Source organism: Bacillus rossius, chromosome 7 (genome assembly GCF_032445375.1).
Source record: "Bacillus rossius redtenbacheri isolate Brsri chromosome 7, Brsri_v3, whole genome shotgun sequence".
NCBI classification, from domain to species: domain Eukaryota; kingdom Metazoa; phylum Arthropoda; class Insecta; order Phasmatodea; family Bacillidae; genus Bacillus; species Bacillus rossius.
Genome location: NC_086335.1, coordinates 57,775,984 through 57,799,898, shown reverse-complemented (window position 1 = coordinate 57,799,898; position 23,915 = coordinate 57,775,984). Strand labels below are relative to the sequence as shown.

The 23,915-nt window shown below is 38.3% G+C and overlaps 1 protein-coding gene across 2 annotated transcripts in view; it reads right to left on the bottom strand.

Annotated features, from left to right (window-relative positions):
• Positions 1-1,372: 1,372 nt before the first annotated feature.
• The window catches only part of LOC134534113 (carbonic anhydrase-related protein 10), a 477,139-nt gene continuing 454,596 nt past the window's right edge, over positions 1,373-23,915 (bottom strand). The window contains exons 8-10 of one of the 2 annotated variants that reach the window (XM_063372174.1): positions 23,048-23,191; positions 6,422-6,464; positions 1,373-2,377 (exon numbers count right to left, since the gene is read on the bottom strand). In XM_063372174.1, the coding sequence (XP_063228244.1) occupies positions 2,337-2,377; positions 6,422-6,464; positions 23,048-23,191 (228 nt within the window). In that variant the 3' untranslated portion in view covers positions 1,373-2,336. The remainder of the gene's footprint in view (positions 2,378-6,421; positions 6,465-23,047; positions 23,192-23,915) is intronic. The other variant, XM_063372175.1, reaches the window with a different exon arrangement.

The following is a 23,915-nucleotide window of genomic DNA, read 5'->3' as shown; positions in this document are numbered from 1 at the left end:
AGCGCGGTATCGCCTCTAAGCACAAGGCTGTGAACTGGCGCGCAGTCTCCTCGTCGTACATGGGGCAACGGTAAGATTTTAGCGGTAACCATAACATTATATGGCGGAGAAATTAAGATAAAGGTGTAATGCAAGTCCGTTGAGTGCTTTCAAGAATCTGTACCGAGTGTTTCGTGCATTAAAAATTATTCTGAAAACATTCGTTTTAGTCATTTACACTCTCTATATAAAAAAAAGTTTAAAAATGAAAAACGGAATCAGACCTGATCTTCCGCCTTCAGCGTATTATTAAATTTTTTTTTTTTTCGTAAACAGACGTCTTTCTGATACATCGAGCAGTTTTTAAATAGCATGTTTTTTTTTCTGCAGCTGTGCACATCGTGTATGTGCCCGGGTAGGCGGGGACCGTAACATCCAAGAGATTCAGACGCCTGAAGCTTCTCTATACACAACATTGCGCTAATCCCCGTAGTTCGCCACCTCAACAGTTACTAAGCAAGAACACAGAAAATTCTGAGTTCAACGCAGATCCTTTCTTATCGATACTCCACACATCGATACCACACACATCGATACCAGACACGTCTGGGCTGCTGATTGTCCTTAAGGCACTGCTTCGCCCGTAATGTCGTGTCATCATTTTAGTTTCATTACAATCACTTCTAATGTTCCACTTTACAAGCATTGCGTACCACCTTTTTGCTGTCAGCCTTTGCGCCAAAAATATTTTTCAAGTTATTATCTATTTAAAAACTGCAAGAGAATGAAAATTTATTGCCTGGTTAGTAGCAAAATGTTCACTCTCTAGAAGTAAATTTTATGTGTTAAAACTGCTGCGTAAGCACACAACATTACTTTATCGTCATATTTTCAAAATATTTCTTCATTATTAAAATCTGGGATTTTTAACTACATGGGGGGAGAAGCTAAGCTTTAAGAGCCAAACAAAGACTTAATTTATTTATAAAAATAATCTTTTTTAAACAACGCACAGCCGTTTAGAAAAAAAGGCTGGTGTGAAAATGGAGTTATTTAAAAGTAAAAATGAGCAGATATTCAACATATTTTTCTTTCCTACGGTGGATTATAACGTCATAAATAAGAAGGCTTAACGAGGTTACACGATTCTTATCTCGTATTATGTTTTAGGACCACATACCTACGTGTGACATTTGAATTTTTTTTGAGCATTTAAATAAATACAATTTCAGTACTTCAAACTAAAGAATACAGACAACACAGCAAACCATTTTCTAAAAAAATATAATATTCTTAACTTCTGGTATAGTAAGTGGTTAGTTATACTTTCGAGGAAAAAAACGCAGTACTGACTTAAGAGGCACGTGAGACAGGTTTTCTAATCAAGTGAATATTTTACATACATGAGAATATATTATTGACATAATAAATTATATTTAGTTGCCACTGCCTTAATAAAATAATTAAACATTAAGAATGAAAATAATATTTTAGGAATAATTTATATAATTTTTAAAAATGTCAAGTACTTTCACACAGCACCAAGGCTGAAAATAGTATATTCCAAACATAATACATACAAACGTTTGCATGGTTGAAAAATCTTGCGTAAATTTTTCAACCTGTCAGTAGCATAACATTTGGTTGGAAGTTAGTGCACCAGAGTTATTCAGACTAATAACTTTCAGAGTTATTCTGAAGGAAAAAAAAATATATGTATATATTTTACTAGCTAGAGTTAACGTACTTGTTAGTTTTCTATCAAACACTCTGCCTACTGAGTATTATTCACACAGAAAGCTCAAACTCAAAACGACACTCGCGGCAACTAAACACTGCGCTCATACACAATTTGACACGGTCTGGCCGGTTTATTATTTTTTCTCTATTTGAGTCTCACACGAACGATTCTTGCACTGAACGTTTTGAGCACCATCCCTGAGTTTCTGGCGAGGGAAAATTGTCTGGTTCCCGGCGGTGACGTGACGGTGACGCAGCCGCGCGGAGGAACAAGAGGGGCGGGTAATTGACCAGAAGGTTGACGCGCCGACTCGGGCGAACTCGGCCGTCCTCGGGTGAACTCGGCCATCCTCGGACGAACTCGGTCGTCCTCGGCCGTCCTCGGGCGAACTCGGCCGTCCTCGGGCGAACTCGGGCTAACTCGGCCGTCCTCGGGCGAACTCGGCCATCCTCGGGCGAACTCGGGCTAACTCGGCCGTCCTCGGGCGAACTCGGGCTAACTCGGACGTCCTCGGGTGAACTCGGCCATCCTCGGGTGAACTCGGCCGTCCTCGGACGAACTCGGCCGTCCTCGGCCGTCCTCGGGCGGGGACGGGAGTTCGCGACCCCCCGGCCGGCTACACCTGGTAGGGGGCGTCCTGCTCGCTCCAGGTGTTCGCTGCACAGACAACAACGGCGCCGTCACACCGTAGCTCGGCCCACACGCGCCTGTACAGCTCCGGGGGAAGACAAGGGAAGCCTGATATCGTCAAATAATCTTCAATTTATAAATAATAAAAAATTGTGAGCGGCCAGCCGATATTAGGGGATAATATACAGATGGAGCATATGGTCCGATTTTAGACGAGGGTGGGCAGGGGAATATCCAGTGTACTACACTTACCAATATGGCAGCCGTTTGTTTACAAATGTATCAGCTGTACCTGCATTGAAGGTGAAATTGGAGATAAAAGTCAACTAATAATATTACATTTGTGTTACGAAGATTCGTTTCGGTCTTTTAATACATATAAACATATGAACCAGTAATATTTTGATCTAATTCTCTTCCAAACAGCTGAACTACAGTTGTTAATAAAAGAAAGCATAACAGCTGATACAAATAAACATATTTTCAAATTGTTGACAAAAAAATATATAACCAAGACGGCATATTTCAATTTCAACTCCTTAAAAATAAAGACAAAAAATAATATTATCACACGATGCTTTTGATATACTACAACAAAAAATTGTGTCCAAAATTCTCATTCCAAATTTAACTTTACAATATATATTGTTTCGCATATATTTTTATGACATTAAAACTTTATGTTTAAAAGGTTTTTTCTCTCTAATGTACATCTGAAAAAAGAGCACATCGAAACAAGGACAGCGCTAATTGCAGAAATCGTGCATTGGAAAAAGAAATGAAATGCCCTTTTAAATGCACACAGCAGTCTAAGGATGAGAGACGCTTTAGTTTCTATTTTATAGTTCAGTTGTTTGCATGTTTTACTAAGATAAATTTACTCTGTACATTCTTGAAAGACATACATTGTGCATTCTAAGAAAATCGATAAAAACGATATAGGGGAAGGTGGGGCAAGGCGGGGTAGCGGGGTAAGACGGGGTATGGCATTTTTTACTCCAGCAAGTGGCGCTATCCGACGGATGATGACGAAACTAGATGATCAGACACTGGGTTTCTTCCGCAATAGACAGCGACGGCTATTTCCATGCGTCGTTCTGTGATTTTCTGAAGGTATGTACATTTTCAACCTAATTTTGCCCCACCTTTTTTGACACTACCCAATCTTGCCCTACATTATTTATTTTATGCAACTACGCAGATTAATGTCTTCTGTATGTTTTTATGTTATGTTATACTACAGGCCTACCAATATTTTATGCATTACAGGTAGGGTATTCGTTAGATTATTAACAAAGAGTTTTAATTTTTCTTTTTTATGTTGTTACAGATTGTTTTTACCTACGAACGGAAAACTACCAGACAACAATGGTCGCAGGCTTCAATGCAAGAAGCAGTAGAAGCAGTTGTAAATGGGTCGATGGGATACTATAAGGCTGCACGTCAATTTAATGTACCTCAGACAACTTTGGAACGCCATGTTGTGAAAAAACGTAGTCAGCCGAACTACTCTGTAAAAAAAAGTGCTGGGACCTATACAGTGTGTTTTTAATGAAAAACAGGAGGAACAATTGGTTAAGTATTTAACAACAATGGAAGGTCAGTTATTTGGCTTAACGGTAAAATAACTTTGTGAACTTGCATTTCAAATAGCGGAACGAAATGATATCAAGCACCCATTTAATAAAGAAGACTGTTCAGCTGGAAGAGACTGGGTCAGAGGATTTATGGCTCGTAATCCTACCTTGACTGTACGGAAACCTGAGGCAACAGCAGTTGCACGAGCCATGGGATTTAAAATGTAGATGTGCAGAAATTTTATGTTCTCCTTTCTAAAGAGGTTGATACCTTGAAACTGACAAGCGATAGGATTTTTAATGTAGATGAGACGGGGCTGACTGTGAACCCGAAGGGACACACCAAAATAGTGGCGCTAAGAGGACGTCGTCAAGTTGGCACAGTGACATCAGCAGAAAGAGGTGAAACTGTAACTGCTGTAATTTGCTTCTCGGCCTCTGGCTCTTACATCCCACCGATGCTGATATTTCCCCGGAAGATAATGCAGCAGGAATTCCAAACTGGACTTCCCCCTGGCGCTACAGCAGAAGTGCACGAAACGGGATGGATAACTAAAGAACTTTTTATAAAGTGGTTCCAGAAATTTCTTACTTACACAGGAGCATCAAAGGCCAACACAGTACCTACTCCTCATATTCGATGGGCATAAGACGCACACAAAGAATTTGGTCTTGATTGACCTGGCTAGAGAAAATGGCGTCACCTTAATATGTTTACCCCCACATTGCTCCCACCGCCTCCAGCCTCTTGACGTTTCATACATGAAACCCTTGAGCAAATATTATGAGGATGAAGTGCGCAAATGGCTACGAACAAATCCTGGAAAAGTTGATACTTGGCAAAAGATTGCTTCATTATTTGGCTCTGCATACATCAAATCAGCAACAATGAGTAAAGCACTGAATGGTTTCCGTAAATGTGGGATATGGCCCCTTAACAGCAACGTGTTCAGTGAAGTGGATATCTTACCATCTGCAACAACCGACATCCAGGTCTCTCTTGAGGACGCATCAGCAAAGACAGCTTCAATCAAGGATACTCAGCATTCAGAACTTCAGTACCTCAGACATCGAAGGACATTAACGATTCATCGTCAATTGCTGCAAATTTTGCTTCAAAAAACAGCCATCCTTCGACGTCAGCTTCTGAATCGCCTTCAAACTTTCCCCCTAGTGGGGCAAGACGGGGTGAATGCTCTTTTTTGTTTAAGTATTGCTATTTTTGGGATTAGTGGTGGTTTTGGAACTTTCAAAAATCTTATTATGTAGACAAAGGTACAATGAAGGGACTGGATGTATAAAAATGTTTGTTTTATTTCATTTTGTTGTCATAAAATAGTGCCAAACCTTAGGTATCCCATCTTGACCCACCTTCCCCTACAGCTTCAACCCCCTTCCCCCCCAAAAAAAACTGCGGAATGTTTTAGGCGCAGAAAAAGAATTGCATAGTTTGACACCAGCCTTAGACGCCAGCAAATAAAATAAGACACGTCTCTTGCAGTTTCACTGCCGATCAGGCACAAAAAAAAAACTGTGTTAATCGCCATTTAGTTCGTTTCGTAGGGTCAAAAATGGCCAATATTGAGAGTATTCTTCACTACTGGCTAAAAATAATGTAAATATTGATGTGACACGTCAAGATTAACAACAGAAGAAAGGTAGAACTACAAGACTTACAATAAATAAATATAAAGCGAAATTATTTTGGAAAGTATACATACGGTGGAACGGAAAACGAGTTCTGAAATCTTCACAATGATTGCAACTTATAACAAGATAATATTTATTCCATATCACGTTTAAATCAACCCAGAAATCCTGTATACGTTGAAAAGTAGATTGCGGGTATGCGTGACGTTATTAGTAAATATAATATTTCATTGAGAATTTAAGAATAAAAATTTTATTTGAATCTACCTTTAAAAAAAGAAAACATCGTAAGGCAATCACGCCCAAATAATATTAATAATTTGCGTATCCTAATTTTTTATATTGATTAAAAAATTAGTAAGCAAAGCTTTGAACAATGAAACTTCATTTACAACCCCTTATGTGAACGGTAAAAAGGTATCTTCGTCCAATCCATGAAATAAAAAAAAATATTCATGACGGTTCAAAACGCATAATTTAATTCGAAACGTACATATGTTTTTTTTGTGAAATAAATGTAATACATTCAACCACAAAATATTTGTGAAATAAGTTAATGAAACATTTAATAAGGTTTCTATATTATGTCTGTAAGAGTAATGATTAGTAAAGTTTAGTGCTAAGACCACGTTATTAACTCGACGCTCAACCTTATGATATAATTTGATTCTCTGAACTCTAAAATTTATTTACAGTAAAGTTATTTTTTCTCAGATAAAATGTGACACGAATTTTTTTCATCTGAACAAAACAAATACCAGTAACAATATTTGTAAAACATCAGAAAAATAAATGGAGATGCATATATATGTAATTGTATAAACTGCAGTATTCTTATACTCACCTCTATAATACATTTCCTTGTACATACTTGGACAGTTCTTGCCCTGCGAACAGAAAGTAGGTTATTAAAAAAATATATGTAATTTCACTTACATTTCTAAATTAAATAAATTGTCCTTTAAACTTGCAACCAATGTGAACTAACAACACACAGGTACTCGTATTTATAAAAATTGGTTTGTTTGAATATCAAATGCTAAACATCGCATAAATAAGTAACACATTCTTTTTGGTTACTATCAGGAAGGTTGCACAGTGATAAAACGTTTCTATAATGTTTTTTGTAGTTCTTAGAAATTTTTAATATGTAATTATCTGCTCTTAAAGTATGTCAGCTTTCCCGTGGTATGACTGAATACATCGTGCTCGAATAAGATGGTAAATCGACGGGAAAACAAATGAACCCTCAACAAATTGCTGAACACTTGGTTATTGTTCTAAGTGCTTGCCAATGAGTTATCGACTATAAATTTTGCAAATTTATAGGATTTGTCATGTAACTGACAAGAAAATGTTTGAATTACTACGTATGTTTGTTTAATTTAGAGCAAAACTTACTTTTATGAACGACTGGCACTTCTTATTTAGAAAATTAGAACATAGGTAAATTTGGAATTTTGCAACAAAACACGTTTTCATCTACAACTTTTGTCCAATGACTCTTTATCAAAACTTTGTGGAAACGTTGCTCATAACGAGCGAAGCAAGTGTTTATAAACGTATGTAAACATATACGCATACATCAATACCTACACTCACACCTATCGGTAAGCGCTTTCGTCAAAACAAGTTAAGTCAACAGATAACACACGAGACAAATTTCGTTAATCCCCTTTTCCAAACAAGCGGACCAACCAGTGGGGATAGCCACACCGTGCGAACAGAGATGGCTACAACCGTTCCGGCAACGAATTTTCAGTCCAGGGGGAGAAACAGTGGACCTGCATATTCCCTGCATGACCTACACCCCTATCCATCCTACACCCCTTTCCCCTTAAATCCCTCAACCCCCTACCCCTCCTATTTTTTTCCTTTCGACCCGGCACAATGTTATCAGTCTGCCTGCTCTCGCGGAGCGGGCAGTTTTCGCACCACCGAATTAATTCATTTTCGCCCCCTCCCCCTCCGCAGCTCCTTTCCCTGCCGGCCACCATTATAATATCCCCTCCCCCGCCTCTTCCATCCCTGGTGCCCTGAAAACCCCCTCAAGCCTATACGCCGTCCGCTAACACGGGTAGCTGCCCACTTGCCGGAGGGGTTTTCATTATCTCCCCCACCCCTTCTCCCTCCAGCTATTTTTTTTTACTCTTTGCGGGAAAAAAAGGGAGAGGGGGGAGGAAAAAATAGAGGAAGGTTTTCACGCCGGCCTTATCAGGAGCCTGGTACTGCTGGGGGGGGGGGGGGGGGGGGAGAAGCAGGTCGTTACAAATAGGACGGTATATTCGGGGTAATCTTGCGCCGCCATTAGGGTCGGCGCGGCCTATGCCTGGCGACCGCCTCGCTTCTGCCCACGACGTCGTGTTGGTCCGCGATCACCCGGCAGCTGTGCAGACCAACTAGGTACACGATGAGTAGAGACCTGCGAAATTCGCGGATTCATTCGGTGATAGGCTAGAATTCAAACACATATACCTCTTAGATAATTTTGCTATCGGCTTAATGTTCATCTGGACGAATCTCAACCAGTTATATACCCTCGACCAAAGAAGGATCGAATCACAGACAAAAACAGCTGAGACGACTTACAAGTCGGCAGCCAATGAACTTGCGTTATTTGCCCGAGTGTACAGGGGTATGTGCAGTCTATCCTGAAGGCCAGCGAAACCGCGAATTTGGCAGGTCTCTAACGATGAGTCTGGACTCAACCAACCATCCACGGCTGCAGGCTCATGGCATCACTAAAAAAAATAAGTGGGAAACATTTATACGATAATGTCTAAAGTGCTTCCCAAAAGTATTCAAATTTTTATTCCGGTCTCTATTACGCGTATTGGCAATGTTTAACTGAACAAAGTTCCACAAGTACTGCAACCCTTGTCGTTGTCGTAAAATGATTTCAATTGAAATAATTTTGGGTAGCGAATTCTTGTTACATACAATTATTATTTCAGTGAAGTCATTTTACGACGGTGACAAGTTTTGCGGTTTGTCCAAATGAGCATTATCGAGAAGCTGAGGCAGATTAGCACAGTTGTGACTCAAGGAAAGTGTTTCTTCTTTAGGTTTAACCTACAAAGATTTAAGTTAGTTATTAATTACCTGACTCTGCACGTAAAATTCTTTCCCCGTTGTTTTCAATAAACCGGTTGTTAAGCTCCAACTTTAAATATCCTTGGGAATCACTTTAGACCATAATTCGTATATAGAATTGCAACTTATTTTGCGTGATAAACCTGCTGTCGAAGTATGTCGGTTGAATTCTGACTCAACTTGTATATGCGAAATGAACTGTCACCGTTGCTGGAAGCGTCGTGCGATCTTGTACGAACATAAAAGTATTTGCTAAGCAATATGCGTAGAGACATCTACTGTAGTTTTATTTCTCGGTAACCATTAAAAAAAACATTCCGCCAAAAAAATGGCAAGTTAAGTTAGATTTTTACGTCACACGTGTGGAAGAGAATTGCTTTAAATATATGGGTCATTAAGGTAATAAATGATGGGCTCCTGTAACCATTCCCAAGTGACTGGCAAACTCATTGGCTGTCGTCTGTGCGCGGGCAAGATGCCAGGCCTATGCACAGCTCTAGCGGGATGGGTCAACCCCCCCCCTCCCCCTCTCCCAAACTGAGACAATGCTGGTTCGTTTCCCAGCGGGGTCTAAATCTGTGTTTGGCGGACCGCGCTGTGAGCCTGGGGGTTTTCTCGGGTTCCTCCCAGCGGATTCCGTCCGTGATGCATCCAGTCTTTTCACCTTCCGAATTTCTGTCCCTAGTGAACAACGTGACGTCACACCCTAATCAATTCATCCGTTTAGGCCCACGTTGATAAAATTGAGAGTTAGTAGTTCTGTTAGGGAAAAAATTGATGAATTTTAGGTAAATATTGTACTATATAGTTATGCATTTTAGTCATATTTTTTAGAGTTTAAAATCAAAGACCTTAATATACAGTTTTTCTGGTACATTAGGGTAGTGGATATGTATATAGCTTTATCGTCGATATCGGTTTACTCGAAACATATTTTGGTTTGTTAAATTACGGCTACGCTATGAAGTAATAACTTAAACAGGTACACTACGCCTTCACTTATACAATACATATTAGGTAATTTAAATATTTTACGCTAGAAAATAAAATACTTAATGTCGAAAAACTAATAAAATTGTGATGTTTTTGCTTTTCAAAATATAATTATTTTTATCCTCCGTTCCGATCATAAAAATTACTCATTAAATGTTTTAGGAAAATTATTCAAATATACACAACATTCTTGTCACGACTTTATAATTTGTAAATGTGATACATAGAAAATTGTATTTTAATACTAAACTTATTTATACATCCAGCTACTTTGATATTAAATTTAAACTCAGTGTTTGTATTACATATCATTCAGTATGTGACATTGGAATATTTTACTTTACTACTATGAAAATAATATATAAAATACTTGCGCACCAAACAGTTATCAATGTGGTTTACAGTTGAATTCCATATACAATGTATTATTATATTTCTTATAAAAATTAATATTATACATAAAGTTAAAGTGTAATTATTGTATAATTAGTAATGGTTTTACTGTGTGATTTGGCTAAGCCTACTTTTTGCAACTTAAATCGATATATCAGGTTCTATGGAAGAATATAATCAATGATATGGCAAGAAAATAATTATTCTACATTAAATGGAAACAAAACAGTCATAACACTGGTCAAAAAGAACAATAACACACAATTAACCCTTATATTGCAAACACTTAGTAAGACAAAACGTAACACTGAAAATGGTAAAGAAAATATTACATTTAAATATTATAATTTTTAGCATTAAACTTAATTTCAATTGAATACTTAAAGAAATTTATCTGTCAAAAAAAGGTATGGCTCCAAGCCTAGCGCTGCTAATACGATTAAAACATACACAACAAATGTCCAAGGTTAAATGAAAAAAAAAATTTAAAATCTAGGGAATAAATGAAAATTATAGTAGACTGTAATTTTCCAGCGTAATTCAGTGGTACGTGAAGTTCAAGTGGTAGATGAGGTTCAAGTAGTATATGAGGTTCCAGTGTTTCAGTGCATAGATCCTATCTTAACCTCAGAACTGGTAACACAATAGTCAGTTCGTATATTTTACGTATTAAAAAAAAGATTTGTAGCATTAAAATTGCACAATAACAGTAGTTAAAATATTATTGCACCTATTTGGTACGTTCAAAAGCTTGAGTGAGTGTATTAAGTTGGCTAAAATCACGTGGCGTCTCTAAAATATGCAAGAAGTGACTAACCAAATTAACAATATGTCCACAGGAAAACAAATTATTTAAATTATTTGCCATTTTATGACTAACCAGAAACAAAAGGCATGAGAGTTTTGTAGTAAGATTTTTTTTAAAGGTAAAGTGATGTATTCTTAGTTATAGATTTCAGATTTTTAAAAAAAATTGTTTATGCCGAAAAGCATTTTCAAAACCATTGGTTAATAATTCTTGTGGTGAAACACACTATTTTATACACGCTGATTCATGAAGGAATGAAACAAACAAAGGAGCTAATTACTAAAAAGCCGCCAAATGACTTAAGCCATTTTACGCACTAATATCAAAGTATTTGTACAAAAAAACTTAATACAGTTTGTGTTTGTAGGCACTGATTCAACCCAACAATAATGGCGGATGTCGCAAGTACACGCATTAATTTTCGTGATTACCTACTACGGTCTGAATTAAGACCGTAGCTTAGTCTTGTGTTCCATAATTCACTTTTGTTCCATAACCCAGCGTGCTTCTGCCTTAGCGTTCAAGTATCTCAACATTAAAACACAGGCCTGGAAAGCTAAGATTGGAAACTACACGCTGTTAGAACTTCAACCATCACGTAAGACAGATTTACGCGCGATAGGTTTTAAGTGAAACATAAAACATTAAACTAAAGGAATGAGGCATTATGTACTAAAACTAGGCATAAATAAGGACTTTAAGACCAAACAAAATAAAAAAACAAAGATTAAATTTAACAATTAATAAAATAAAATAAAACAAAACAGCAATGAAAATGTACTCTGTACAAGTGTACTCGTACCCTACCGGTTTACAGTTATTTTTCATGTGAATAATAGACGCAGAAAAAACTTGGTGTAACCTAACGAGGACGAATTCAAAATAAAACACGTACACATACATGTTGGAAAAATGTTTTACTTGAGTTATTTAGCTTTGCTACGTTTGTAGGACATGTTAACGACGACCAACGTAGCTTCATTTCGTTCAACGTTACGAGGAATATAATTATGTTTTTTTTTGCGACACTAGTTATCGCGGTGACATGGAAATGGTACAACACGGACGTGTTAAACCGCTCATTAAACACGAATACCGCCACCGCAGACCTTTTTTCCTCCCTCCCCCCTCCCCTAACCAGAGCTCGCGCTGTTCCCGTCTGTTCGGGCTGCACAGCTGCACTCCAGCCCGAACAGCGTCCGACCAGCCGCAGGGAACGAGTGAAGTAGCACAGAGTGCAGCCAGCCATGTGAATACCTCCTCCTACCGATGTATATTCTAATTTCCGCCTCTTCTAAAACTCACGCGTTTTGTGCCGGTACCGTATTTAGCGAAAAATGCGTACCATATTAATGGCACACCACTTGTCGCTCCCCCTGCTCCCCCAATCAACCGTATTTTTCACGCGCCGTCAGCGTCGCGTCGGTGGAATAGCGGCACAAGGAACGTTAGTCATTCATAGCAAATGGTTCGCTTGCGTTTGTGATTCATAGCAAACGGTTCACTTGTACATACGTGAATATGTTTGTGATTCATAGCAAATGGTTCACTTGCACTTGTATAAGTTTGTGATTCATAGCAAATGGTTCACTTGCACTTGTGCAAGTTTATGATTCATAGCAAACGGTTCACTTGCACTTGTGTAAGTTTGTGATTCATAGCAAACAGTTTGCTTGCACTTGTATAAAAAAGGTTTGAGATTCATAGCAAACGGTTAACTTGTACATACTTGTATAAGTTTGTGATTCATAGCAAACGGTTCACTTGAGAATACGTGAATAAGTTTGTGATTCATAGCAAACGGTTCACTTGTACATACGTGAATAAGTTTGTGATTCATAGAAAATGGTTCACTTGCACTTGTATAAGTTTGTGATTCATAGCAAACGGTTCACTTGCACTTGTGTAAGTTTGTGATTCATAGCAAACAGTTCGCTTGCACTTGTATAAAACAAGGTTTGAGATTCATAGCAAACGGTTAACTTGTACATACTTGTATAAGTTTGTGATTCATAGCAAACGGTTCACTTGAGAATACGTGAATAAGTTTGTGATTCATAGCAAACGGTTCACTTGTACATACGTGAATAAGTTTGTGATTTATAGCAAATGGTTCACTTGTACATACGTGAATAATTTTGTGATTCATAGCAAATGGTTCACTTGCACTTGTATAAGTTTGTGATTCATAGCAAACAGTTCACTTGCACTTGTGTAAGTTTGTGATTTATAGCAAACAGTTCGCTTGCACTTGTATAAAAAAGGTTTGAGATTCATAGCAAACGGTTAACTTGTACATACTTGTATAAGTTTGTGATTCATAGAAAACGGTTCACTTGAGAATACGTGAATAAGTTTGTGATTCATAGCAAACGGTTCACTTGTACACGCGTGAATAAGTTTGTGATTCATAGCAAACGGTTTACTTGTACATACGTGAATAAGTTTGTGATTCTTAGCAAATGGTTCACTTGCACTTGCATAAATGTGTGATTCATGGCAAACAGTCCACCCGCATTTATACATGCTTGTAATTTCTAGAAAACCGTCTGTTTCTGCTTATATAGCTACTTTAGTTCGATTCCACTTAAATACATTTAAATTACATATGCATTTTTAGCTTCAGAGGACCCGTTTTCTTTTAGGTCAGCACATAACCATGTGACATATGACGTATATGGGTGGTCCCACTTTTATTTTACAATGGGAAACATAGCCGACGTTGCTAACTGCTGTCGGGTTTCTATTTATTCGACTCCAAATCAGTCTCCCGTGTGTATTCAGTGGTAAATGTGTGAAAGCTTTATAAAAAAATTCTTTCGTAGTTTATTTTCGACTGAAGAAAGTGTTTCCGTGTTGCCATTTGTCATCAGAGGAAACCAGATTTAGAACAAGCTGCGAAAAAATGGCCAGACAATGTCTTCCCAAAGCTTCGGGGAAAGCGCACAAAAGAAAAAAAAAACAAGGTGAAAAAAAGAAAAAGTTATGAAAAAGAGGAGGGGTAGTAATAGAAACAGGATCAAAAGTTGGAAGTCTTGTTCTATACTTTTTGTCCCAACAGATTGCATCGACGATTTTTCACCTCAGGGAGCAGCAAGCAAAGACTGTTTTCGGCCTGTGTTACCGTCTAGTAGGTCTATTTTATTATTTGCTAGACTTACATATCCATGGAAAGTTTCTTACGACGCATATTTTAGTTCCTTCAATATGAACGCTTCTAACGGCCAACTCCCCTAAAATATTAAGTATTTAAACTAGTTAAAATAAAATAAAATTTCTATAAATTATTTGGCATTTTATGATTAACCAGAAACAAAAGGCATGAGAGTTTTGTAGTAAGATTTTTTTTAAGGGAAAGTCATGTCATATTCTTTGTTATAGATTTCAGATTTTTAAAACATTTTTCATTCCGAAGAACATTTTCAAAACAATTGGTTAAGGAATGCTCGTGGTGAAACACACTATTTTATACACGGTGATTCGTGAAGGAATGAAACAAACGAAGGAGCTAATGACTAAAATTATTCAATGGTTACCATATTTTATAGTAGATGTTATACACATTTACACACACACAAACACACAATTTCGGCAGTCTTGCATTCCGCCGCACTCATGTGAACTGCGCGCGCTGTTTTTCGGTCAATGCTGCGAGAGCGCGCGCTTCACATTAGTGCGTTTATACGCACTACAGCTGTACTCCTTGCTGATGTAACAATATATTTACTCTGAATAACGTCAGTCATCAGCTCCTTCGTTTCTTCACACCTTTGAATATATATACTGTATAGAAGTCGCGAGTGGATAGGATTTACTCTACGTTTCTCAAGAGCGTAAAATGAGCAGCTTGGGAACTTCACCGCTGCAGTGCGCTGCCGTAACGTCCTGTATCGTCTTAGTTGTTGTGTACACGTTAGAATGCAGCACTGTCGCCCGCTGTCATTCCCCGCACCCCTCATCCATCATTCACTGCAGCTCGAGGTCGTTCAACGGGAGGGGGAAGGGGTGTTTGAAGAGTTCGGCACTTGTCCGCTAGGGACCACCACAAGTCGATGCCCTAGAGATGGTGGCGATTGCGGCGGTGAATTAACCAACTACCTCAAAACCGTATTAGAAATTTTAACCTGGGCTGGCGACTTCTATACAGTATATATATTCAAAGTTCACACTAAGTCACAAATAATATAGCAGACATGAAAACAAAAGAAATGATAAAATCGTCTCGATATTTAGGTACCAGTGATTTGTGTCAATTGAAGGTGTAAGTAGTGTGAATGATATCGTTCGAAACCAGCTGAAATATATATATATATATATATAAATATATATATATATATATATATATATATATTCAAGCAAAGCTGTTTCTCGTCCCAGCCCGTATCTGCATTTGGGTTCCTACTCCCCTAGTTTTTTTTTTATTCCGCCTCTCAGAATCCACAAAGGGCTATCGCCTTCCTGCTCGCCATCTCATGAGCGAGTCTCGCCCGCCTTATCTCATACTCCGCCCCACCACCCCTCCGTCAAACGGAAGGTGGACCCGCCCGCGACCCGCAGCCGGAAGTGCGTGCCTACTCGCTCACGCATGACGTTATCACCCCCCCCCCTCCTCTCCGCAGCCCCTTCTTCACCCTTCCAAGGAGCCCTTTCACGCGGAAGTTTTCTTCCTGCGAAGGACTGATGCGTGCGTTTTCTACAGCAAGGTTGAAAAATAAACGGAACGGAGGGAGGTGGTCTGGTGACGGATGTGACCACGACATAAGCTCCATTTTGTTTTTCGCCATTTTTGGCTGGCTTACATACTAGCTTCCTCGTACCCCCCCCCCCCCCCCCCCGTTTCACCCCCTTTTTTTCACATCTTTTTCACTTCATAAACTCCGTCGTTGTTCACAGAATTATTTTTTTGGTTGATGGTCGTATGAGTGCTAATCGTTTTTTTTTAGTTCGTGTCTTATACACAGCACAAGTTGGTTTTTTGATTGTTTTAATTTTTTTTCATTGTTTACATTTTTCTTATTTCTTTCCTAGCCTACTTTTTGTCGATCGAAGAGTTGTTTTTGTGTAACTTTAGCTTTTTTTTTTCTTCGTATATTTGTATCCGTATTTTTGCAGTGTTCAATTATTGTAAAAATTATTTTCTTTCACTTGTTTTGTTTAGCGTTTATCTCTCAGCAGAAATCTTAAAAATCTGTATGCCTAGCTGTTAGCTCTACTGTTTGCAAGCAAGTATTTTTACGCAATTAATGGTTAACCTAAATACTCTGTGATGACAAAACAAAACTGTTCCACCTCTGCAGGCATTTGTTTTAAAATTTACTGAGCAAGCTCTAGTAATGACTGCCAATAATTTATCCAATATTACTGATGTTCTTTCTTCATAATCTCAAGCGCAATCATCTCTAAATAAAGTTTTATAAAGTGTGCAGTCTCCAGTGGCAGTGATGAGTTACGTTTTGTACGTTTTGTACGTTTAGACACTATAAAAAACCCAGCATTAAAAATTTGGTTGCTAAATTTGATCCTGACTGTATATTGTAGTGTTGCGTTTAGTTAGGGTTAGGGAATTCAGATCGTATTTGTTTATTTTATTAATTTGGTCATGGAATATAAGAAAAATTTTTTTGCTGAAGTGACCAGACCGAGATAAACACTATATGTGTGTGTGTGAGCCAATCTGTTAAACGATGTTCTCGTCGGGTACTAAAGAAAAACAAAACTGCAGCCGTCCCTGAGTAGTGTGTCGGCAAGGCTTGCTTGCAACAGAAAACCAAGCGGCAGGCTGTGAGTGGCATTTCGCAGTTAGGATGCTGGACAGCAATATCATCGGTCTAGCGGCGAATAGGGACGATGTTAGTTTGCAAACAACTGCCCTGGCTAAGCGACGCCTTCTCCTTACACTGTCTGTTCATTTAACTGTATCGATGCGTATTTGAATATTATATCACTGATAAGAAAGTTATGAAGCAATCGTGGCTTTAAATGATGCAGGTTTATTTTTGCAGTTCTGTGTAACTCGGATTTCGGCAGTACGCCTGATGGTTGTTAAAGTCAAATCAAGAAACAAGAACTACTCCCCCTTCCCCTTCGTTTCATAGCACTGATATAAGTTCTTATAAAGTTTTCCAGTGTACATGTACAAAATCCGAGTCAACAAAAATTGCTGTCTTTGTCTATGAGATTATCTACAAAAAGCTCTCAACTTTTCTTTTTTCTCCACACAACCATCGTAGTGCTTCATTGTGGAGTCTCGTTACGGATGACGTAGACAAGCGAAAAATGGCGATTACTGAGTTTCAGTCTCCAGTGCGCAAGATTATCAGCGCGGAGGTTCAAGCGAAACTAGGTTTGCGATAAGCTTCGGGAACAGAACCGGCGACAGCCCTGGGGCGCCGTCGCTTCTTCGTCGCTGTCGCGTCCTCCGCCCATCACCTCTCCCCCCCTCCTTCCTTCCCCACCAACCAAGCCACGCCGTCAACCGCCATTACAGCTATCGAGATGCCTGGAGCCCCCCGCCGCGTCGTAAAAAGCAGGTGTACCATTTACCAGCCTCTCGTCGGCCACTCCGCCTCACCTGCACGTCCTCTTACGGCAGGGGCTAAGTGACGTCACAGCCAGGTCCACCCCCCGCCCGTCTTCCTTCCCCTCTGCTCCTTCGCCCGGCAGAAGTGATCCTTGAAATATCTTCCTCCCGCGCGCTATCTCGCGCCCAACTCTTCAACACGCCCAACCCTCCCTCCCCCCCTCCCCCTTCCTCATCTCATTCTCACGACGACCCCCACCCTTCGCGCACTACATTACGTGTTATCAGCTGGCGAGTATACCGCCCTCGCCGCGTACACCGAACGCAAAAAGTTTAAACGGGATCCTTATCTGAGGCGATGATTTTACCCCCCGGCCTCAGCGACGCTGCGCTGTTCGTGCAAGCCAGTCCGCACGGTAATTGTTGGGGCACACGGTAATATTGGTATGTGTACGTTATACGGCAAGACTTACCTACTTAGAGTAGAAGGCTCTGGAATGGACTAAACCAGGCGGCAAGGCAATCAATAGATCTAGCTCATTTCAAGAACGGACTGAAAAAAATCATTTTGGGAACACCTACTTACCATATCACCTCCTGCGTAAATCTGTGTGTAAATGTGTGAGTGACTATTATTAATGTATCACTCACTACTTATTATTATCTTGTTTTGGCAACGCCGGATTTTTTAAAAGTATTAATGACTATCAAGCACGTGTGTGCCTATGCTTGAGTTTTAGTTACCATTAAATTAGCTTTTTGGTTAAATTTTGTAATGTTTACCTCTTATCTTTGAAATTTTTGCTAAGCCAACCATAAATATAAAAAAAGTATTGTAAGATAAGTCTACTTAAGACTTTTATACTCAACTCTGGACCTGTGTTAAATAGCACACAATAATTATAAGTATATGTATTTCAGGGTAGTTTCACCATCATAGTTTCATTTGGCAAATCCAACACGTTTGATTATATAAGGGTTTATGTTGCTACACGTGAAACTAAATTATAATTTTTTTAGGAATCACTGTAAACAGCTTCTAGAATTGCCATAAGGCCCCCCCCCCTCCAAAACAAATTATCTTCTTTCTTATTAAAACATGATGTTACTTAAAATTTCAAATCTTGAAAGGCAATTTTTAGCAATTTAATTTTTATAATCTAAAAGTTATAAAAATGACAGGCTTCATAACCTCAATGCAAACATTAAAATGAAAACAATAATTCCAAGACCAAAAGTACTAAATAAATATGCCAAATTTTAATAACATAAAAATAATAATAACTCATATGATGTAACGTTTCATTTTGATTAATGTTTCCAACAATCTTTAATAATTTAGACAACTATGAACTTTAAAAATCAACTGTTGCCAACCTCAGCCTCTGGCAAAACAATCATGTCCCAAAGAAGAAACAAATTTCTTCATACATGAAAAATTTAAAATAAATGCATTTACTCACAAATAAAATTTGTAATTACAATGCCACCACGTGAACATTACTTTGTCTGTTTTTTTAGCAGAGCGCTTTTTAGAAGGTACTAAGAATTCAAAATAAATTTTGTTGTATGGCTCGGTAAATAATTTTTAGTCCGTACAATTTCACACAACGCTTCCAATAACGTTCAAAATCATGGCTCACTTTCACATATACAGACTGAGTCTGAATCAGATCGTCAAACGTTGGCTGTAAGTTATTCACGAAGAAAATTATTTGAAAACATCTATACTACTTATGGCATAATGTGCTTCCATAGGCTGGTATGCGCCTTTGAAATTAAAGCTAAAATAATTTGTATTGCATATAATAGAACAAGTAATTAAGATGGAACCCCAAGCGGGTATCATAATACTCTTTCCCAATCATTTTCATGACGAGTTGCTTCATTCAATTATTATATCCATGAAATAATCTTATGTCAATGACATGTTTTTTTTGCTGTGGTTGTAAGAAATTTGATTAATTAAATGTTATCCAGACGCCCAGTATTCTACAGGGAAAAACGTTTTCTGTACTTGTACAAAATATATATTTGCAAAACAGTTGCCAATAAATTGTTTGTAATAATACAAGAAAGATAATGTAACTTTGTACAACACATGGCTATGGTTACTTGTGCAATTATGAAATTTGTTTTTCTAGATAATACTGAGTATTTATTACAATAATTATTGGCGCATTATTTTATATTTTAATTGATTTTTTAAGCATAATTTTACTAAACCATAGAAAAGATAATCGAAAATTCAACGATTTGACTTTGTTTGGTTTTATCGTGCTTATTAATGTGCGCAGTTAATACTGTAAAGCTATTCAGGGAAAGGTTTACAAATGAGTTTTAACTATTGGAGGTACTAGGACAACACAAAGCATAAATGTGCGGGTAAGAAACCGAACACAGTGTTACTGCGAATACTATTTTGTAGTGATACAGTTGTTTTTCGTGTAAATCTAAATTTTTTTTACATATATCTGTAATCTTACATGTAGGCCTATATTTGTGTTCCATTAAAAAAAAAACAATATATTGTGTCTTAAATAATTTAATATTTGCAGTAAAAAAATTCACCTACAATTTCAAAGGCGAACTACCAGCCTTGGGAAACACTTTAGTTTTTAGACCATAAGTCATACAAATGTTTTTAACATTTTATTTTGTGATTAACATAAAGTCGAAGTAGCTTGTCTGTGACATTATGACCGCGGCCGTGTGATGTAGAATATGATATGTTCCGGTGTTGAAACGGCTGTTACGCGACCAACGATGTTTGTCCACAAGATCCGCCTTCACACAGGGACGCGAGTCCAGCGCCGCCAGTATCGGCTGAGCGGCTGAGCGGCTGAGTGGCTGAGCGGCTGAGCGGGCTGAGATCTCGGCACGTAAATTAGGCGCGGCGCGTCCTCGATGCGCCCTCCAGGGAGAGATATTTCAACTACTCCGCCTAGGCCTCGTTAATCTCGCGCGCAAGTCTCTCGGCGTAAATAAGCCGAGTTTGCTCGGGGAACATGCCTTCAAGTTCTGTCCCCCCACCCCACCACCCGTTCTGGAAACATATATTAAAATAAAAAATTGGTTGTCTGTAAAGTCGGTTTACGGACGATAGTTTAACGTGACAACGTCATAACAAAACATTGATGAAATGATTGCATACTTTTATGAATAAAATTGAATCATTTTTATTGAATTATCGCTATTTTGTATGGATACAAAGAAGGAGTGAAATGAAATCTACAATTTAATTGATAAATTTACTTTTATTTGCACTCATTAATTCAAATATGTTAATTACTTTAACGAAGAGATTATTTTAACTATAACTTTTATACATGTTTGCTATTTAACTTCTTCCAATCTGTGTTATTCTGTTAAGGATAGGACGATGATAGGAAAAGTAGGAAACGAATGGGAGTGTTTCAAGTTTAATGTGCCTCGAAAAAGTCAAATAGATGGTTGTTCCAATCGAGTGGAAGAGAGATATCTGGACACTTTTTCGTGCGTGTAGCCGGCGTTCATCGATTTATTAGACGTTGTCACGTCAAAAATTTAATTGCGCTTCTGGCACACACTCGTTATAAGAGCAACTTACTTTCAAGCAGCATTTAATTGAGGGACTAAAAAATTTCTTAATGCACGTAGCACTTCGATAAGAAAGGAACTAAATACTCATGCGTGGTGCATGAATTTTGACGTCAACCGGTCACTTACTCATGCCAAGTATTTGCAATACTTATTATACAACAAAAGTAGTTGGTAACACACTACGTGTTAATCATTTAAATAAATACCAGGACAGAACTACACCAAATAATAAAATATTATTATAAAAGACCTTATGGACCTTACGAGCTTCAGTTCATTGAAACGTTCAGATTCGTTACTTTGAATGATAGCACAACATTGTCTAAACGTTTTCTGCAAAACAGTATGATCTTATACGACATCGGCTGTGTTTAGTCTGCTGATAATTGCAAAATAGAACACCAATGTTTCTCTGAAAAAAAAAAAAAATGAAAATTCATGAATTTGTAAAATGTTCAAAACATATATAAAAATAGGTAAGTGCAGTGGCAATAGCCGTCATAGATATCTAAGATTTGAACGTTGTTTATGTTTCTGTAATAATATCCAAACACAAGGCTTGTGTTCGGGCAAATTCACTATCGTTTTGTTAGGTGGGTAACGATGTTCGAAGATGCAAAGTTTGCATCTTAGTGCATTATCTCGCTGCTACTGCTTAAAACTGAGTGTATAAGTTCATACGTCAACATTTATAATAATCAAAATAAGAGATTAGAAATTAAATCATAGAGCTTTAAAATGTAAATGTTGTGAACAACACATAAATATATTTTTTAATAAAATAGTTACATGAAACAACCATCTCTGTCAGGAAAAAAAAATACTGTGAAATTATTATCAACTATTTTAGGCTAAATATTTTTAACATCAATTATTTTAGGCAAAAATAATATAAAAAATTCACTCATCATGTGGTTTAAACTCACCATGACGTTCTTTTTGAAACCGCCTTTCTGCTGAAGAAACGATAAAATGTCTCTACTTGGAATTCACGATACACCACGAACCCTCTTTCCAAAGAAAGGAATTCTGCTGCTTAAAAGAGGAAGTTATTTAAAGTCTTGTCGAGTCTTTTTCGTGTGTCTGCATGTCCTGCCCCAATCTCCAACTTTTGCGTGGATACCCGTACTTAGATAAAGTTAGCATCGACCCCACAACCTGTTTTATGGTGTTACCAAACTTTTTATTTGAACAAAAAGAAAATACCCGTGTCTTGTAATACAATATCTGGGAAAGATTTTTTTTTTTTTTAAATAAGTGTCGTGTAAATCATAAAGAAAGTTCCGTGGAAATCATAAAAAAAATCAACGACTATTACGTTACGAACAATACTTACATTAATTTATTTACGTTTGCTTTTCTTTCTGCTTAAAACGTCTCCAATAACACTGGATAGATTCGGGTGTTACATAAAAGATAGAAGAAACCCCAACTTGCGAGTGGAAATCACTTTTCATTGGTTAGTCAAGGAATCTGTTACTGAGTACGTTTTAAGCTGTGCTCAGGAAGAAAAGTTATTTACGTTTTTAACCTTCATTTAACTAGTTTGCAAATAAAATAAATATTAAATCAATGAATTGCGGTGTTGTAAACAAAAGTTTTAAATGAACTTAGAAAATGAAACAGAAATACAATTAATTTTTAATATTTTTATGTTCTACTGAATCTTGTGTTATTATCTTTTATTAAAAAAAAATATTTATAAAGTTAATTTAATAAATTAAAAAAAGAGCTGCATCATACGGAAAATCCAAATTTATTTTCTGGTATTCCTGGTGGAAGATACGTATTCAAAAGTAATTTTGAGTTTTATGGAAGTAAAGATAGGGACCAAACAAGTTAATACGTCACAAGTTTTTTTGATGATGCGAAAGCGTCGAGGTGAAATACTATATTTCGTGACCAGTACATTGGGAAATATGCACTACGTGGGCCAGTGTGCTGGACTTCGTACACTCTTGTACGTGAGACAAGCCAGCGTTCATTGTCAATCCAAGGTGAACGTTTTTAACAGTGCACGACTTTCCAGAGTGATGGGGGGGATAGAGAGATAGAGAGAGAAGTAGGTAAAAGGTATTGACCATCAGGCTGACCTCTTCCTTGCGGAAGTCGATGTTGGTGCGGACTGTGCGGTGGTGCAGAGGCTGCAGGGGCCTGGCGTTGTTCCCCAGGGGCGCCTTCGGAGACTTCTCCGTGCCCTGCATCAGCCTCCGCAGCGCGTACATCTGCAACCAGGGCGAGGCCGGGTTCAAGCACCACTTGTGCCGAGTCGGTTCACGACTCAAACCTCACTGTTCATCTCTCGCGCGACATCTTTTGGCAGTGTTGGTATTTAACTATGCTAACTACCAAGTGATTATCCCCGTCAGGGGCGCAACAACAGGGGGGTGGGGGGTAAGGGTATTTTGCCCCCCCCCCCTCTGAAACCTTGAAGTGGGGGCAAACGGGGACAAAGAAAGTGCTGTGTACTCAATTTTTAGATAATAAAACTGCTTAAATAGCACCATTTTCCACCTTGAAATACAAATTTTCCCGGGGGAAGGATCCCCGGACCCCCCGCTTCAATAGGGGGGATCGATGATTCTTTATAAAAAGGGATATTACCCCCCCCCCCCCCCCCCCTTTTGGAAATTTAGTTGTTGCGCCCCTGAGTCTCAAACCTTACTGTTAATCTCTCGCGCGACATCTTTCGGCAGTGTTAGTATTTAAACTATGCTATTAACTACCAAGTGATTATCCCCCGTGACATCTGACCAGCAATTTGTGAGCACAGTTTTTTCAACATATAAACAAATAAGTAAGAGACCTGCAAAATTCGCGGATTCAATGACCTAGGGCAAATGCCACCTGTCCATTGGCTGCTGACTTGTGAGTCGTCTCGACCGAGTGTCTGTGATTCGACACTTCTATGAGTGAGGGTCTCTAATTGGCCCTCAGTTCTCCAGATTA